The 20,085-nt window shown below is 35.4% G+C and overlaps 1 protein-coding gene across 4 annotated transcripts in view; it reads right to left on the bottom strand.

Annotated features, from left to right (window-relative positions):
• Nucleotides 1-282: 282 nt before the first annotated feature.
• Nucleotides 283-20,085, bottom strand: part of LMBRD1 (LMBR1 domain containing 1) — a 110,489-nt gene continuing 90,686 nt past the window's right edge. For all 4 annotated transcript variants that reach the window (XM_047102165.1, XM_047102167.1, XM_047102166.1 and 1 more), the window contains 2 exons: nucleotides 999-1,090; nucleotides 283-856 (listed from right to left, as the gene is read on the bottom strand). In XM_047102165.1, the coding sequence (XP_046958121.1) occupies nucleotides 740-856; nucleotides 999-1,090 (209 nt within the window). In that variant the 3' untranslated portion in view covers nucleotides 283-739. The remainder of the gene's footprint in view (nucleotides 857-998; nucleotides 1,091-20,085) is intronic.

The raw sequence follows: 20,085 nt of genomic DNA, 5'->3' as shown, positions 1-20,085 counted from the left end.
ATGTCAAATGTATTAAACTAATCAGTAAAATGATTTTTTCAAGGTTAATTATTCTTGACAACGCTCACATTTATGCTGGAAGGCAAATGTTGAGGTGGGCTACCCACAACAATGTATAGGCCTTAATTCCTGTAGAGGTGGTAAGATATCTCATGGATTAATATCTGAACAATAGAACACATCGTTGAATGCCATGGTCTCATAGCATTAGGGAGCCTGAAATCTGTTCATGAAATATATTTGAACGGCACTACTGATTTAATGTACAAAACAGAAAACAAGTTGCAGAGGGGAGTAACATTTATTTGTCAGCTATTTTGTGAGTATTATTTTTAGACAATCACTTATAGACACTTCAGAATTCCACATTACTCTAGAGACTCAAAGGCACAGATACAATTGATTTATTATGTTTTTTAAAAAGTGACAAAAGGGAATATTAGCTCTGGAAGATTTTTAATCAATTCAACACTATTATACACTAGAGAAAAAAAAATTTCCACAAACATTCCTTCACAAAATCCATAGTTTTATATTTACATAGAATTATTATAGCAATTTTAAATGTTAATCTATGATACAATGTTACTTCAGATAACATAAAAAATATAGTTTTTTTTAATAGCCATGCTCCCATTTTTGATGAAAGCTAGTCAGTTCATCCTAATATTAGTTTAACACTTTAAAAATGCATAACAGACATTCAGTCAGCCTTATAAAACCCCTACGACAGAGGCTGTCAAACGGAATAGACAGAGGGCTCATCATCACTTATGTCTGAATCATCTTCATCTACTCCTTCAATGACTGATTTCTTCCCTTTACAACAGGATACAATTAATCCAATCAAGAATACCTATAAATTTAAATAAGTTACATGTTAGTTCTTAAATCTAAAATCATTCAGAAAGTAATGAATTTAAAATCCAATGTCATTACTGTGATACAAATGGGAAATTAAGGATCATATCATCCCTAGGTATGATAACAGTACTTACCCCAAGAAAGGCCCAGTTACCAAAATAGTATGCTGCACTAAAGAACCAGAATTTGTGAAGGAACAGGTACGTCCGGGTAACAGTACACTGATCTATAAAAGCAAATAAAGGACTATGGTGAGATATTTTCTTTCTTGAAATGGACTATCAACACTTTATCTAAAAGACTGTTAACCAAATAATGGCCATGGTCAGTAAGTGTTAGAGACAGGACTGAAATCTAGGTCCTTCTCCAAAGTCCACTCTTTCAGTACCCTTTCTTTTAAATTACCAAATAATAGGATATTTAAAAAAAGGAATGTCTCCAATGTAATCCTGGGTTATATAAGTATATATATATATATATATATATATATATATATATATATATATAAAGCCAGGATTACATTGGATTATGTGTGTGTGTGTGTGTGTATACTTAAAAGCAGGATTATATATACACATTATATATATATATATATATATATATAGAGAGAGAGAGAGAGAGAGAGAGAGAGAGAGAGGCTAGTTTAATTTGAAATAGAAAAAGCATTTAAACCTGGAGTGCCAGATATGTGCTAAAACAAAACAGATAAAAAGTTCCCCTGATGAAGGCAAAAGAACAAACAAAACAAAACAAACAAAAAAAACCAAAGTAATCAGAATTGATTATAATTAAGTTGTACTTTTCTAAGAATCCAATTTTCAGGACAGCTCAAATTTGAGAGTTTTTTGAGATATTATTTTTCTTTTTAAGAATGCTATTGAAAAGGCTGCTACTTTTTTAAATACAAAATTGTTATTTACTAATATGCTATTGCTTGAATTTTAGATTAGTATTTAAATTTCGAATTAAAAATAAATCATACACCAAAATGAATCAATCATAAAGAAAAACGTAACTCTTAAAGAGACTGATTGTTTAACATTTTTGTCAGACTCCATACTAGTTTTATCCAAATAGAGTATTTTCATTAGCTTACAGAGTCCTCTATCCATATACACATATATCTGATAAATAATATCTAAGGAAATATTCGTTTATTAAAACCATTCAGAAAAGGCTGGGGCAACAGATACAATATAATGTATCTGATTGAAAAATTATATATGCTGCAGCTAATAAAGGATTCTAACCTTCTAAACTTCAGAGGGCCCTTCATTCATTACAGAAGAAAATCCTTACCTTACAAAGCAATTTCTTTTCAGTCTATTAATTACAAAAAAGACTATGATTTCTGCATATTTTAACCAAAATTGACAATGGCAAGAAATTTCACATGCAGTTAGGAGACTAATATCATAATCCTATAGCTGATTAAGAAAATAAATACACTATTGATTTCTAATTTTACCAACTCTCTTATCATCATCAATAAATGCTATTTTCTCTTAAAACATAAAATTAAGCTGAATCTGTAGCTCAATTTATTACACAAGGGTTCTAATACACTTTATTTTGGGACTATCACATGGTTTTCTGAGAATAGCCTTTAGGTTATAGTTTATACAAATACAAGACTTGTTATGTAAAGTTTTAGATATGTTACATACATATAAGATAATCTAAATCTTATCTACTCTAATCCCTTCCACTGTACTTCAAACATTTATTTCTGAATTGCTCAATACCAAACTGGACAAAGCAATCTTTTTTTTTTTTTTTCTGGCAGAGAAACATGCAGTTTAATAAAGAAGCAATCTCTTCCTTTCATAAACAAGAACCACCAATCTAATGATGATCTACTGTCCCCCATCAAGGGCCTCCTTCATATTTTTTTCTCTCTTTCTCAACAGAAAAGTCTAGAAGGAAAAGTCAAAGCTCTCTAACAAACACCAAAATGGCTTCAAGCAGTGGCATCTGAACAAATGTTTATCTCCTGTCCTATGGTTACTAGCACTCAAGATTATAGCTGGGTGCTGTGCTGAGATGAGAGTTCAGTCTAACAGAGGAGAATCCCAGAGAGGAAAGTCATTAGTCATTTACTCTGCTCCACAATATTTTATTCTCACCTCCACTACAGATCTTGCTTCAAAGTAACAGAATCACAGGCATACCTTGGAGATATTGCAGGTTAGGTTCCAGACCACCTCAATAAAGCCAATATTGCAATGAAACAAATAAAATGAATTGTTTTTGTTTTCCCACCGCATATAAAAGTTATGCTTACACTAAGCTGTAGTCTAAGTGTGCAACAGCATTATGTCTAAATAAACAATATACATACCTCAATTAAAAAATACTTTATTGCTAAAATCTAACCATCACCTGAGCTTTCAGCAACTCATAATCACTGATCACAGATAACCATAACAAATATGATAATAATAATAAAGTTGGGATTTTGTGAGAATCCTAAAATGTGACACAGACATGAATTGAAGAAATGCTGTTGTAAAAATGGCACCAGCAGACTTGCTCAGGCAGAGCTGCTGCAAACCTTCAATCTGTAAACAATGCAGTATCTGCAAAGTGCATTACTAAAGCAAAGCACAATAAAACGAGGTATGCCTGTATTCAATTTGTCACTTTTCCCATTAGATAAGTCTGAGTACTCTAAAGTATCCATCAGTGAACCTGGCATTCATATTTAAAATAGCTGCCAAAGTAAGCTAAAATTTTTTAAAAGGGGTATTTTATTTAAAAATTGTATTGCTAAATAGTACCTTTTCTAACGTAACTAAAATCTGACAAGATTCCAAGGATGTCAAAACGAGAGACTTGCATAGATCATGAATATGAAGTATAACTATAATGTCCAGTATGGTGAAGGAAGAACCCAGACTCTGGTGTCTGACAAACAGTGTCAAATATCATTTGGCCACTTCCTTGCCAAGTGAATGGGCAAATGTGAACTGTTGAGACTATGCTTGTAAAATGGAGAGACTGCCTCTGTACAGGGTCATTCTAAAGACCAAATGAGGTATACCAAAATCTCCATGCAAAGTGGCAGTTAATATTAATTTTCTTTCTTTTTTTTTTCCCCTTCTTCAAGGTATAACTGAACCCATGATAAAGAACATACTTAAGAGCGGCTCAAGTGGTCTCAAGAAAAACAACTAATATTAAGATTTTTAAAGTATATGTCCAATAGTAGTAAAGAAAATAATGGCTTAGACATCGGTATCATGACTATTGTGTCTATATTCATTATTTTTATGTCTCTATAGTCAAAGTGTCACCACCTAGACCCCAAGACCTGACCTTTACTGCCCACTAGCTTATATTCACTAATCTCTGTCTTATGTTTTTCCTTAAGCACTTCTTTCTTGCTTACCTCTCAGTTCAGGCAAATGAAACTGGAAACCACCCCCAGGTGATGGTGACTGCCCTGACAAGACCTCCCACTGGACTAGATCACCCAGACCATTTGAGCTAAACCCCTGACTTGTGCCTGCACAGATGCACCAAGAAGTGATCCCTGGAATGACCAGCAATTACCTTTACTTCATTATAATACTGAACGTCTGCCCAAGGAGGAGCCTTAGCCTCATTTACATCACATATAACATATGTATAGACATGTCTTCTTAAGGTTCATGCGTGACCTTATGCTTCCTCTACATATGACTACAAGGCTTCCATATCTAAATATTCACCCCAACCTTAAAGGGTACTCATTCACCCTCTCTTGGGGAGTCGCAGATTTGGAAGCCATTCCACATGATCTCCTTATCTGCTGCAAATGAAAGTTTTCTTTGTGTGACAACTCAACCTGGTGCACTTTCTAACTCACCAAGGAGAGAATTCATGTTGGTTCAGTTACAAATTCAGACACAAATGGATTTAGCGAAATTCAAATGTGTATAATTCAGTAATATGATATGTGCTAAACAGTAATATACCTTTAAATAAAAATAATCCATTTGAATGTTTCAGAAATGAAGAGAGGGACAGGCTGGGACTTGTGCAAAAAACGCCTGTTAACAATTATTTTAAAAACAAGAACAGTATCTTCTATGGCTTAAGTATTTTAGGAGCTTAACCCTACAAGTATAAACATGTTTGAGAAAAGTTCTTCAACCTTCTCCACGTTGTTACAATGTTCTAAACTTTAAATTTTTTTTTTTCAACGTTTATTTATTTTTGGGACAGAGAGAGACAGAGCATGAACGGGGGAGGGGCAGAGAGAGAGGGAGACACAGAATCAGAAACAGGCTCCAGGCTCTGAGCCATCAGCCCAGAGCCTGACGCGGGGCTCGAACTCATGGACCGCGAGATCGTGACCTGGCTGAAGTCGGACGCTTAGCCGACTGCGCCACCCAGGCGCCCCACAATGTTCTAAACTTTAAAAATAAAAGTTCCATTACTCCCTTCCATACTGAAAGATATTTCGGGATTCAAAACACCACTGAGTTAGAAATCTCAGGGCCAGAACGGGGATTTTAAAACAGGCTGAAATGGCAGAAGTCAGTCAAATCAATTTATTTTTCCATAGAGGTCTAATAAACCATTCAGTGACATTTTAACTTGTCTTATCACCACTGATTGTTTGGCCCACCACAAAAAAATATATCTCATTTTTCCTATCATATTATTTTACATGTTTACCATTTTTAAAGGTTGTAGATTTGACACAAACCTTCTAAAATAACATTAAAAGCTGGTCATTGTTAGTTTTCTGCTATGTTGTTGAAAAATGACACTAGATCACAAATCCATACACACAGTATGTAACAACTCTTTATAGCTATTTTTATATGTAATGTATATATCATTATGTTTATATTGATATAAAGTGGTATATGTCCACAGAAGAGTTTTGGTTAATAAGTGCATGCAAATATTTTATATCCAAGTGATGATTCCACACTCAATCAACAGAGGGGGCTTTTCTCCTCACCATCTGCCATCTTACAGCTGTTTACCTGAATCATGGATATCTAGGAGATCTATGGATGTCTTTATACAGTTATCTAAAAAAATTATAATTAAATATTTTGTTGATTTTTTTTTTTTAATTTTAGAAAGAAAGAGTGCAAGTGGGGTAGACGGGCAGAAGAAGAGAGAGAGAGAATCCCAAGAAGGCTCTACCCTCAGCACAGAGCCCGATGTAGGGCTTGATCCCATGAACTGTGAGATCATGACCTGAGCCGAAATCAAGAGTCAGATGCTTAACAGACTGAGCCACCCTGGTGCCCCTATAATTAAGTATTTTGAACTTGGTTTGACCTTCAAAATAAATTTAAATCACTGGATGTTTCATTTAAGGATTGTGTTCTAAAATTAACTGTTCAGGAAATTTCTGTTGTTCCTCAAAAGGACATATAAAAGTTCTAATTAAACTAAAGAGTACTGTTAACAATGAAAAATTAAAATAAGGGTTCAGATAAAAACTTTTTTTTTCTGATGATAAGGTGGCCACACTAAAAGGATCAAAATTAAGAGCCAGGAAAGGATATCTGGAGCACATGAATAAAACAAGATACTTTTGACTACTGACATGATGGTCTACCCTTCCTCCATCTCTTCTCACTTATCATCAAACAGATGAATAACAGTAAGTGCAATTAAATCTCTATTTCTCATGTAACAGCAACCATTATAAATATACCTGATAAATTTTATATTATGTATTTCCTGTTTCCTTTTAAATTGTTATGTCATTTTTAAAAATGTTTATTTTTGAGAGAGAGAGAGAGAGAGAGTGAGCAGGGGAGGGGCAGAGAGAGACAGAGATACAGAATCCAAAGCATCCGGCAGCACAGAGCCCAACGCGGGGCTCAAACTCATGAGCCATGAGATCGTGACCTGAGCCGAAGTCAGATGCTCAACCAACTGAGGCACGTAGGTGCCCCCGTATGTCACTGTTAATGTGTGCTGACAATAAAATAACTTTGGTTATTAACTATGATAAACCACAACTTCTACTTCAAATATATTTTTAAAACATGTAGTGTTGATTTAAGCCACAATTAAGTCATCATGTTACACCTTCACCTGAAATCAACTCAGAATTAATTACACTCTATATCTGTACTTAACTTATATAATGAATTCTTTTTTTTTTTTTTTTAACGTTTATTTATTTTTGGGACAGAGAGAGACCGAGCATGAACGGGGGAGGGGCAGAGAGAGGGAGACACAGAATCGGAAGCAGGCTGATGGCTCAGAGCCTGACGCGGGGCTCAAACTCACGGACCGCAAGATCGTGACCTGAGCCAAAGTCGGACGCTTAACCAACTGAGCCACCCAGGCGCCCCTATAATGAATTCTTATATTACATATGCATATATAGAGAAGGCCTTTGAGAAAATTCATGTGCCATGGAGAATGAACTTTAAACTTTAAGGCAAATATTTTGTCTGACAAAAACAGACATCTGGACTATTTAGAATGCCACTTTATGTCTCATGGTTGCCCCTGATTATGCTAACTCTGATTTCTGCTTAGGGTCTTGATACTACTGAATATTTAGAATAGACATGTAAATCTTAACTGTACATAGGCTAAGGAGCTTGACTTTATTGTGATATGATTAGGAATTATTTATCAAATGATTTTAAGAAAGGGAATAACATGAGTGGAATGTAGACTGGCAGAGGGGATTGAGACTAGATAGAAGTTCACTAAAGTCAGGAGACAATCTGAGTGAAAACGTGAGCTGTCAGGATAGAAAAACAGGTTGGACTGAAAGGTTTTGGAAGTAAAATCCCAGTTAATCACTGTTTTACTGTCAAACGGACTTACAGCATATGAAATATATACACATATACACATAAAAACCTTTGAGATACTAACAAATTACATCCCAATAAAAAAAGAGATACTGGCAATATACTTCCAAAAAAAAAAAAAAAAAAAAGAGCAGAAAAAAAATTTAAATATGTAATAAAAACCAAAGTCATATATTTACCTTAAAATTTAATAAATGGGGTTACCTGGGTGGCTCAGTTGGTTGAGGGTCTGATTTTGGCTCAGGACAAGATCCCAGGGTCATGGGATGGAGCCCTGTGGAGCCTGCTTAAGATATTCTCTCTCTCTTGCCCTCGGCCCTTCCCCCACTCACTTGCTGTCTTTAAATAAAATGAATCAAAAAAAATTAACAAATAGCATATAGTTAAATCAATATTTTGTTGAATTTCACTGGGGGAGCCAAGTAAAAGGGAAAGAAAGAATTGGTGAACATTAAAAATCAAAATTCTAAAGGAAATAGTTTTATTGTGTTTTATTAATACACAAACTATATCTGGTTAATAAAGATAACACTTGTCAGATGTTTTACACTAAACAATGAGTTTTATAGTGATTAATTTTAAGAGCCAGTATAACTGGTGTTGAGTTCTGATTACGTTTAAGTAAGTTTAATAAGATATTTCGAAGGTGCTAAATTATGTAGTTCTAATTTCATTTGTGTTATTCACCGGCCATATAAAATTTATAAAAAGGAGTTACAAAGGTAAGCATTAGCATATAACTTGTAGAAATAATCGCAAACTTATTAGTAAACTCTAAATTAACAAGATTTACTATCTACTAGTCTTTCTCTAAATTTTTTTTAACATTTATTTTTGAGAGACAGAGCAAGACAGAGCACAAGTGGGGAAGGGGCTGGGGCGGGGGGGGGGGGGGGGGGACACAGAATCTGAAGCCGGTTCCAGGCTCTGAGCTGTCAGCACAGAGCCCGACACGGGGCTTGAACTTACAGAGCGTGAGATCATGACCTGGGCTGAAGTCGGCTGCCCAACCAACTGAGCCACCCAAGTTCCCCATATTATTTATTAGTCTTAATTGACCAAGGATAGTCAAATAAAAAAAGGGAATAGAAAACAATTGTTTTCCACTACTTAGTTTTTTCATGTAAAAAAAATAGTTTAGTGGGTATAGTAAAAAATACTAAAGTTGGAGATAGAAAACGGAGGTATCAGTTTCTTTGTAAGTGACAATAAGATGATATCTGCCCGAGGTATACAATGACAGGATAGACTGACCTTCTGAGAATTAAAAATAGAGAGAAATCTACATGTGATTGCTGATGTTTTAGGAGTTAGCAACCTTAAGCAAGAATCTGCATATTCGTGGCTGAGAAGTTTCACAAATTACCTAGACCGGCTTTGGCACAGACTCCAGAGAACTTAGAAAGCTTATACCTAATTAACTTCACTATTCTTAGTTGAACTTTTATCATCACCTAGAAAAAGAACTTTGATATCAAGAAACTCTTGGGATCTCAAGCAAAATCCAAGAAAAATGATGCTCTGGTCAATACCTAATTTTCTGGTCTGCATGGCAACCTCACTTGACAAGAGACACAAGACATTAGTCTATCTCAGGTGGATTTTACCAGCCAGTAAGATCAATGAGGCCTTCTTTCTGACTCCATGCCTACCTAGAAACTATGTGACTATAAATCTGATTTTCCATACAGATTCTTTCTCTCTTGTGAGAGTTCACTAACCCAGGCCTCTAGTTTCTTTGATAGTTGTGCTTCCTGTGGTAAATTAATGAACTCACAGCTGGCTAATACATTAGTCTCTCTTCTGCCCAGGTATCTGAAGCCAAATATAGTCGGTGATCACCAAGGTATGGTAGTATTTGATGGGTAGATTTAAATCAAATAAGGCTATCAATTCACAAACTTATTATTTGTCAAGTAAAATATTATAAATTTACAGTACTTAACCATGAAGGACTATTTCAATCTGTTGAGAACAAAAGTTTTTTGGTTCAAGATGACAGACTGGGCACAGTCATTTGTTCCTTGTCCTTCCCAGAACCTCATTAAAGCTAGAGTAGACGAATAAAGCCAGGAGCAATCTTTTAACAGCAAATAGAATGGGAAGAAGGCCACCAGGTGATTAGAGACTTCAACAAAAATCTGGAAGATGAAAAGCCACATTTAAAAGCTTTCCAGTAAAACTGGTTTCCCTCCTATTTATTATAAAATATAAATTTAAGGATCACTAGAAACCTCAGTCACAGAATTCTCATGATGAGGCCTCCTAGTTTCTGACACTTAAATATAAATTAACATAAATATGAATACACTATCAGATATATATAGAAAATATCAGCATGAAGGAGAAAGAATAAGATAAACAGAACTGTTCCTAGACAGACAGAATTATGATTTTATTTAAAGAAAACCATTGCGAAAAATGTATAAAACCTTCAGATATTGGAGAAGATATTACACATCCATAAAACAAAGATGTTTGAAAAAGACCAGAATACTAAAGTACTTGAGGAAAGTAAGACTTTGTTATATGAAATAAAAAATTCAGGATATAGTCTGAAGATAAAGCTGAACACATACTTAAGAATCCGGAGTAAAAATGGTAGGCATAAAATATGAAATATAGATAAGACAAATGATCAACTGAAGATATCCAGCAACTAATGAACATAAGCTCCCAAAAGGAAAGTGGAGAAAAGAGAGCTTACCAAGTTAGCTTCAAAAGAAGAAATACATTGGCATTAGATATCTCACCAGTTAAAAATGAAAGACAGAAGATGATGCAATGCCTTTAAAGTTCTAAAAGAAATAACTTTTTTTTTTTTAATTTTTTTTTTTCAACGTTTATTTATTTTTTTGGGACAGGGAGAGACAGAGCATGAACGGGGGAGGGGCAGAGAGAGAGGGAGACACAGAATCAGAAACAGGCTCCAGGCTCTGAGCCGTCAGCCCAGAGCCCGACGCGGGGCTCAAACTCACGGACCGCGAGATCGTGACCTGGCTGAAGTCAGACGCTTAACCGACTGCGCCACCCAGGCGCCCCAAGAAATAACTTTTTATACAGAATTCTAAGCATAACCAAACAACCCATCAATTATATCAACTGAGAACAAAACAGTTTTCAGACATATAGGTGTTTTCTGATATGTATTTCATACAAAGCATGTCTTTTTCTTTTTTTTTTTTTTTTTTTTTTTAAGCTCAAGTAAAGCCAGAGCTTGGGGGAAGAAATCAAGAAAAAAGATATGGTTTATAATGCATCAAAAGTCCAGTGAAGAGAAATTATAACATTATAGATGAGCAGCAGAATCAGAAAGCAATTGAACCAAATAAGAAAAGGAAGTCAGTAGGGACTTAGAAGGTACAATGGATTTCATTCAACAGATAAGTAAGCAAGAAGTTACAAGATGCTAGGTATATTAATATTTTATGATACTTTAATAACATTTTTTAAAAAGAGAAAAGAATAACAAATAAAAAAAGTAGTTTAATTCTACAAATTGTTGTTTTGAGGGAGACAGAAAAATATACTTATGTAACATTTTCTTAGCCTGAAGAAGCTATAAAAGGGTGTCTGGCTGGCTTAGTCGGTAGAGCATGTGACTCTTATCTAGAGGTCATGAATTCGAGCCCCATATTGGGCACAGAGATTATTTAAGAAAGAGTAGAACAGAGATAAGATATATAAATGACTACAAATTAAGACAGAGTAAGGTAATGTGATAACAAGTAAATGTTATGGGAATTCAAAGGAAAAAAAGAGACCGCACATGTTTGAAGGTTCAAATCAGAAGGTCAGGTTTGAAGTAAACATCAGATAGTCAGGATTCTGGGTGATGAACATGGGCAGGGTGACACAGAAACTAGTTGTGACATTTCAAGGACAAATAGTTAAAAAGTAAAGGTGGAAAAGATGGTCATGTTCAGAAAATGTATGGAAAAATCCTACATATTTGAAGGATGGATTAAATAGTGGTAGTCCATCAACCCTAGTCTGAATCTGTCAGACGATAAGGGGAGAGGAACTTAAGGTTTCTACTGAAGGAATGGCATTATCAGAGTACTTTAGAATAGTGGTTTCCACACTGTGGCTCCCAGATCAGAATGCTCAGAAAATTCTGGAGTCTGACCTCAGATTCACTGAATCAAAAATTTTGTAATCTATGTTTAACAAGCCTTCAGGAGACTCAGATGCATGCATAAACTCGATAATCACCGCTTCAGGACAATTAAGCTAATAGCACTGGGTAGTGTGGATTAGAGTGGAGTACTAGTTAAAAGGTACAGCAATTCATGTGAGATGTCATTCAGGTGAGATCTGAGGGTCAATCTGGCTACAGTCCCTTAGCAGCTGACTAGGTGTGCAGAAAGAGTGGATTGAAGGTAACTGTGCTTTGAAGAATGGTGGTAGTGTGAGACACAATGAAGTCAGTAAGTATAGTCCAAAGTCCTTATGTAATAGTTTGTATTCTCTTTATCGAGAACTATTCATTTTATTTTTTTCATGTGTATTTATTTATTTTGAGAGAGAGGGGGAGAGAGACACAGAAAGAGAGAAAGAGAGAAAGAGAGAGAGAATCCCAAGCAGGCTCAGTGCTGTCAGCCCAGAGCCCAACATGGGGCTCAATCCCACAAACCATGAGATCACGACCTGAGCCGAAATCAAAAGTTGGACACTTAACCCAATGAGCCACCCAGGCACTCTAAAAACTATTCATTTTAAACATTTAACAGAATAAGGTAGGCTCTATATATTATTTTCATTGGATTGATAAATCTTATTTAGAGCTATGCACAGATAGCTAACAGGCTCACATCTTTATTTTGCTTGCTTTCTTGACCATGAGGTAATGCCCTAACCTCACATACCACATACCACACTTGCTCTCAGCCGTAAGGGAAATCTAATGAGAAAATGTGCAATGACTAACCATAGACTAAGAAGTTAGTAAGTTATCTTGTTAGTTTCCAACTTATGAAGTAATACCATAAACTAAGCAAAGTCAAACAGGCTCAAGGAAAAAATGTATAACCTTAATAGCTACAAATATTGGTTTTAAAGATAATTATTCTAGATGTTATCTAATAAGTAAATATATAATATTAAGTATGATTTTCTAATTAAAATGCTAAAAAACATAGACATCAGCAGGGGGTGCTGACTGTGGAGCCTGCTTGGGATTCTCTCTCTCTCCCTCTCTGCCTCTCCCCTACTCACATGTGTGCTTTCTCTCACAATAAATAAACATTAAAAAACAAAAACATAGAAATAACCCCTGACTCCTTTTTCTCTCCTATCTTATACTAGATTCCTCAGCAAATCCTACTGGTTCTACCTTCAAAATACATCAGCATCTGACCACTTCCTGCCACCTGCACCACCCCAAGCTCTCCCTTGGATTACTGCAAAAGCTTTCTGGCAACCTGTTTTTGTCCTTGGGTTTATAATGGCCTATCTCAAGGTTTGGCAAATTATAATCCAAGAGTTACATTTAGCCTGTCACCTGCTTTCGTAAGTTTTACTGGAACACAGCCACAGCCATCCATAATGTATTATCTATGGCAGCAGTCATGTTGCAATCGGCAGAGTTGAACAGTGTGCCCCACAGAGCATAAAATATTTACTATCTTATCCTTTACAAAAAACGTGTGCCAAGCCCTGGCCTATATGCAACACAGTGATCAAAGTGATCCCTTGAGAACATCATGTCATTGTTCTCACAATCTTGCATCTGAAAGTAAAAGCTAAAGTCCTTAAACTTGACTGCTTCCTGTTCCTCTACCTTCTCCAGCACACTCCCACTCTGCACATTTCTTAGGTCTGGAATGCTCTTCCCCAGATAGCTGCCATTGCTCCTCACTTGTTTAAGGTCATTTTGCTCAAATGACAGCTTCTCAGTAGTAATTTCCTTTCTACTCAAAATTTCCAATCATCCCTCCTTCTGGGCACCACTCACTCTCCTTTAGCCCTTTATTATTCTCTATAATACTTAACACTTGACATACTTATTTGTCTCCTTCTACTAAGTAAGCCTCATGGGGACAGGAATTTTGACTATTTTGTTCACTGTTATATCACTAATACCTAGAAAAATGTCTGACACATGGTAGATATCAGTAAACATTTGTTAAGTGAAAAAACACAGGAATAATAGGTAAGTAAAATTAAATGATCATATGGAATCCTGGAAATTAGCACATCTATAAATTTACCTCAGAACTTCAAGACAAATAGGACTATAATCCTTAGTATTACTAAAAAAGATGTCAATATCTTCTAAAGGTGTGCAAATTATAATAGTCAGTACTTAATGTTGGATTTCTCAAACTGGATAAGTTTCTGAATAAAGCTATTAAAATCATCACAATGTTAAGAGTTGACTTATCCTTAACTTCCCACCCCCAAATTTTCATAAAACAAAAAGACCATATAGTTTTTCTTTTTAAGGCCAATGCCCTAATGTGCTTGAGTCTGAGGGTAAGGATGACACATATTCTCCAGAAATGGATCTACTTATTAGTTACAAAATTCCAGAAAGCTAAAATTAATTAGCTTCACCCAATATGGGGTAGGAGGTGTTAAATTGATAGTCCATATTTAAATCTGCCTTTTAAATCTCCATAGTAAGAGTCTGCTATCATTTTCATTTCAGATTATATTTAAGGACCACTGACGTGGACACAGCACCACAGGAGACATTAACAAATACTGTCATCACAAAATAGCAATGTCCTTTTTTTGACCTCAACCCTTAAGGCTTAGTTTCTAATGAAATCTCTTGAGCAGCTTCATTTTCAGCCTATTAAAATTGCCTTTCCTTAAAATGTACATTTTATTTATAATTATATAAACCAAACATGAAATGTCAACTAGTGTAGTAACTCCTTTAGTAATACAGATGTTTCTTTTTTTTTTTTTTTTAATATTTATTTTTGAGAGAGAGTGTGAGTGGGGGAGGGGCAGAGAGTGAGGGAGACACAGAATCTGAAGCAGGCTCCAGGCTGTGAGCTGTCAGCACAGAGCCTGATGCTGATGCTGGGCTTTAACTCATGAGCCATGAGATCATGTATGACCACAGCCAAAGTTAGATGCTTAGCCAACTGAGCCACCCAGGTGCCCCTAATAATACTGGTCAGCATCTCCCACAAAATGCATTTTTTAATTTTTTTAAATTTTTTTTAAATTTTTTATTGGCCAAAGTAAGGTACGTAGGTAGGTAAAAAAAAAAAAAAAAAAAAAAAAAATCACCTGAATCCATTGTTAGTGTAGTGATCATGTAAAATGCTTTGAGTACTGCTTAGTTACCTAAGACTTCAAAATTAAAATTTCCTGGAACCTCAGAAGCTTAAGTAGAAAAAAACGTTCCATATTCTGGCAAAAAGGATGGTACGAAGAATTTAAGAAATTTTTCAAAGTTTCAGTAAATGCCCAACCCACTCACACATTTCAACAAACTGGGAGGAAAAAGTCTTCTGTAAAATCAGTATCTACTTGGTAGATGCATTTTTATTTCATCTGTCATTATTTCCACCCCTAAAAACGCTTACAGTGCTTTCTAATTACAGAATAAAATCCATTCTTTAAAAAAAGAGTAAATATTTACTTCTTGTCTTTACTCCAAATTTCATTTTCCTGGGGTACAGACAGATTTCTAGATGTGTTTGCCAGCAACAGAATAAAAAATGAGTATCATTTTCTAATTACTACTATCATACAGTATTTTTCCACCTACTATCATACAGTATTTTTTTTCTATGTTGAAACATAAAGCTATATCATTACATTGTCTGTGATGTTATTTCAAGAATTCTCACTGGTGGGTAAACATTAAGTTGTTTCTTTTTCTTTGCTATTTCTATCTAAATGCAGTGGGACTTGGCAACTGGCTAGCTGTTGGAAGAGCAAAAAAATGTAAATATGATTTCAAGATTTCCATCTGAGTAAATAGCTGTGGGCACAGAAAAGGAACAGGATAACTCCCCCTGCTCCCCGCAATAACATGAAGGTGACAGGCAGGAAAAGTGGAAGAGTCTTAGACTTGAGGTTTGAGGGGTTGGCTGGGCATGCATTTCCATACAGATACTAGCAGCCAGCAAATAAAAATAGAGGTGTAAGATTCTGAATCTCTTGATTAAATTATTATTCCTTCTTAAATTACTTAGCATGAGTAGGCTTATTTATTGTCAACTAGCGGAGCTAAATTTATTAGACTAACTATAGTGAGGGAAAACAAGGGAAAAGACAGGATATTTATAAGGTTTAAGGGATTGGAATGTGCTGGACCACTTTAATCAAGGTCTTGAAAGGTACGGAACTGGGTACAATTGGGCTAGGTTTTGGACAGAAGTTTTGGATTGGTGGATACAATGAAATGAGAAATCTTAAAGTAAGTTTTATTGAGCAAGTAGTTTCACAGTCAGGAGTACTTTCTGAAGCAAGTAGATAAAACTATTTTTGTTCTCAGTATTATTTAACACAGGGATAGGAGATAGGTCTGTGCCCAAAACTGCTGAACATTAGCAACATTGTGTTGGTGTCAGTTCCCAACATTTTATGGGATTCAAAAGATTTTAACATTTATTGACAAGCAGTTGAGAATGGTTTAGACTTTAGACGGTATATCATGAATTGTTAAAATATGATACTCTGGAAAGGACAATATGCTGGAGTTAACAAAGTAAATCTAAAAAGTGTTCAGAAAGAAGAAGGCTAGGTTGCGGGCACTATCGTAAGAAACAAGTTAGAAAACTCACATGTTTTAGCTCATAGCTTTCAAACAAAAGCTTCACATAAAAAAATGTAAAAACTGCTCTATCATTAAAAATAGGTAATAAATTTTGAGAAAAATCTTAAATTGTTTAAAGAAACTGGATTATATTGCCAAATATAGAACACCATCTTTGCACTTATAAATTGGTGGATTACTAAAAATATGAAAAAATTCTTCAGTAAGTTTTAAAGTACTATGTGCCTTTAGAGAAGAGGTTTAATTCTAAAGAGTTTTTAATATGTTCTTTCTGGATTTAAACTGTCCTTCTGCATAGGGCCTCAATAGGAATACATTCTGTAAACCTAGTCAAGACTCATTTTACATGACTGAATATGTATGTCTATAACTGAATCAAGGTTTATTTGATGCTAGAAAGTTATACCAGAAGTGACAGGAAAATGTGATACATGAATTATTTTGTAGAAGATTCAAAATTAAAAATAAACAAGGAAGATTAACTCACTTTCATAAAAATTTATACCTTTTATTTGAAATTGCTTAGGGAATTCACTAACTTTTATGTTCAAAATGTGTTCTATCATTTTGTAGGGCAAATGTAACATTAAACCACTGGGGATATAAACTTAAATTTATGGAATTTAAGACAAATATCATATACATGTATAAATTTTTAACAGTAATAAATAATATATAATTATATAAATAATATAATGTATAACATCTGCCAAATGGTAGTTAGAAATGGCCATCTTTAGTAGTTTCATATCTTGTCCTATCCTTGGGACTGCGAGCATTTAAAATAGTTGTCATTTGCTGGTGTACAGCCGTTCCCATGTGGCAGTCTACTCCGTTTATCATTCTCTCAACATATACACACTTATATTTTCTGAACTGTATATTGTGACTTAACATCTTAACATGTCTGTATTTTTTTAGCAGAAGGATATTTGCTTTCATAACCAGAGTATAGCTATTTAAGAATTTTAACATTGATACTATATTTTTAGAAATTTACTCTACAATTCATATTCCCACCCTGTCATTTATCCCACTTTATTCCTTCTAGTATTTTTATCCTCTACTACAGGATCCAATCCAAAATCATATATTACTTTTGGTTAACATGTGTCTCTAATATCCTTAATCTGTAACAGTTCCAAACCTCCTGTCTTTTACGACACTGACATTTTAAAATCATACAGGCTAGTTACTTTATACCACGTTCGTCAATTATCAATTTGGTTTTGTCTGATATTTCTTCATGATTTGATTCATGCTCTCCATTCCTCTCAGGATGTCATATCTGAAGTCACGTGATGCACTGCCACTTGATGACAGTAATTTTGTTCACCTGGTACAGATATGGCCCAGTTTCTCTGATGTACAGCTATCATAGCTACTACATTTCCTCTTACAACTAATAAACAATGTGTGCAGAACTCATTGTGGTTTTAAGCTGTAGTCCCTCAAGTGAGTTTAATCCCCATTACTGTGTGTTTATTTCTAAATATTGTATTTGGGTCAATTACGAATCTGTTACTTTTTCATTCACTCATTCTGTTGTCCCCTGCCAATATTCTGACCTGTTCTTACTCCTTTTATCATAGCTAGCTGCTCTATAATCTGTGTTGATAATTCCAATATTTGGTCTTTGCAAGTCCCTTTTTGCTGCCTGCTATTTTTTCTAGCTTTCTTTCTGGTGCTTTGTTTCATCGTGTGCTTAAATATGTGGCTCCAATGTCTTTATTTGTGCTCCTCTGCAGGAATTTTTTGAGGCCTCAATTAAGGTATGTTCCTCTAGTGAGCATTTACTTGTGCCATGTGCCTGGTCTGCCCGTCTGAGATGACAATGAAACAGATTCACTCTAGTGATGTGTATCTGGACTGCAAATCTGCAAAGGGTTAGTACTTTTGTGGTTACAATTTCTCAGGGATGTGATTCTTCCCTTTCAGTCTTAACACTAAGGCCAAATTTTCATTCAGCTTTCTGGAAGTAATATAGCTTTATTTCTGTTCACCCTCATGTTGGTGATGTAATTCTTAGGGGAGGGAGGGGCTCAGCTTTACAAGAGGGTACCTGCATCACCTTTGAGATGCTACCACTCATGTGGGCTCTAGACCTGCATATCCAATATAACAGCTACTAGGAACATGTGTCTGTTAAATATTTCACATGTGACCACTGAGACTAAGGAACTGAATTTCTAATTTTATTTAATTTTAATTAATTCAAATTAAAAACTGAAGCAGTGTATAACATTTTTTTCATTAAACACAACCTTCCTGCTTTGGTAGAACCATATTTCACCTTAATAAATGGTTTCACTTAGAGTTGTTCAGTTGGTTAAGTGTCCGACTTCGGCTCAGGTAATGACCTCACAGTTCGTGGGTTTGAGCCCCACATCAGGCTCTATGCTGAGAGCTCAGAGCCTGGAGCCTGCTTCAGATTCTGTGTCTCCCTCCTTCTCTGCCCCCCGCCGCCCACTTTCTCTCTCTCTCTCAAAAATAAACATTAAAATTTTTAAAAAAAAATAAATGGTTTTATTTAGATGATGAAAACTTAGGGTTTGAATTATGGTGTTATTTACATGTCAAATATACCCCAGGTTTTGAAGACTTAGTAGGAAAAAGGCTATAAGGTATCTCAGTAAAACATTATGTTAGTTACTACATGTTGAAACATTATTTTGGATATACTGCTTTAAATACAATGCCATTTAATAAAATTAAAGTCCTCTGTTTCTTTTCACGTGACTGCTAAAAATGTTTAAATCACTTATGTGATTCACGTTATATTTTCATTTTACAGTACTGCTCTAGACTTTATTTTCTGTTCCTTTTCCCTCAAAAGGCTGTGAAAATTGCAGCTTAAATCACTGAATTTGGTAAGGGACCTCAGAACAAAGCAGCTTAGCACTCTACTTACTTCTTTGTTCTGGGGTTCTTTCCTTCACTCAGACCAATGCAGCACCAGAATCACCTGGAGGGACTATTAAAACAGACTGCTGGGTTCCATCCCTTGAGTTTCTGATTTAGGTGGGGCCTAATAATTTAAATGTATTCTAACAAGTTCTCAAGTTCCCTGATATTGCTGGTCTAATGATGTTGACTGAGAACTGAGATTTTTTGTTTGTTAGTTTTGCTTATTTATTTATTTTTTGAGAGAGAGCAAGCCAGGGAGGCCAGGAAGGGCGGGGCGTGGGGGGGGTGTCAGGAGGGGGTGTGGAGGATCCCAAGCAGGTTCCACGCTTTCAGAGCAGAGCCCAATGTGGAGCTCACACTCACAAGCTATGAAATCATGACCTGAGCTGAAATCAAGAATTGGACTGAGCCATCCAGGTGCCCCTGAGGCTTTTGTCTTAAGATCTTATCAGCACTTTGATACTTCTAAGAAATTTGGTATTTTACTCAGCAGTTGTTTTTCCTTGGTGTTTCTGCCATGACAATCATTTCACACTGTTGGCCACTCAAGTCCCTACTCCCTCTTTAATCTGCTCCAATCAGGTTTCTTCCTGCACCATCTTGTCATAGCTGTTCTTGTCAGTCACCCAATTAAATGACCCATGAAAATGACCAAAAGTCATTTTTTAGTCCTTGTTTTACCTGACTTATCCTGACAATGTTGAACTTGACCAGAGCCCTGTCATCTTGGAAACCATGCTGGTTCTTTCTAGCCTTGTTTACTCCTCCCCACCTAGG

This window comes from Lynx rufus, unplaced genomic scaffold, assembly GCF_022079265.1.
Source record: "Lynx rufus isolate CCGP_SWC_20201006 ecotype Redwood Valley unplaced genomic scaffold, mLynRuf1.p SCAF_6, whole genome shotgun sequence".
Lineage (NCBI taxonomy): Eukaryota > Metazoa > Chordata > Mammalia > Carnivora > Felidae > Lynx > Lynx rufus.
This window is presented reverse-complemented; position numbering and strand designations above follow the sequence as displayed.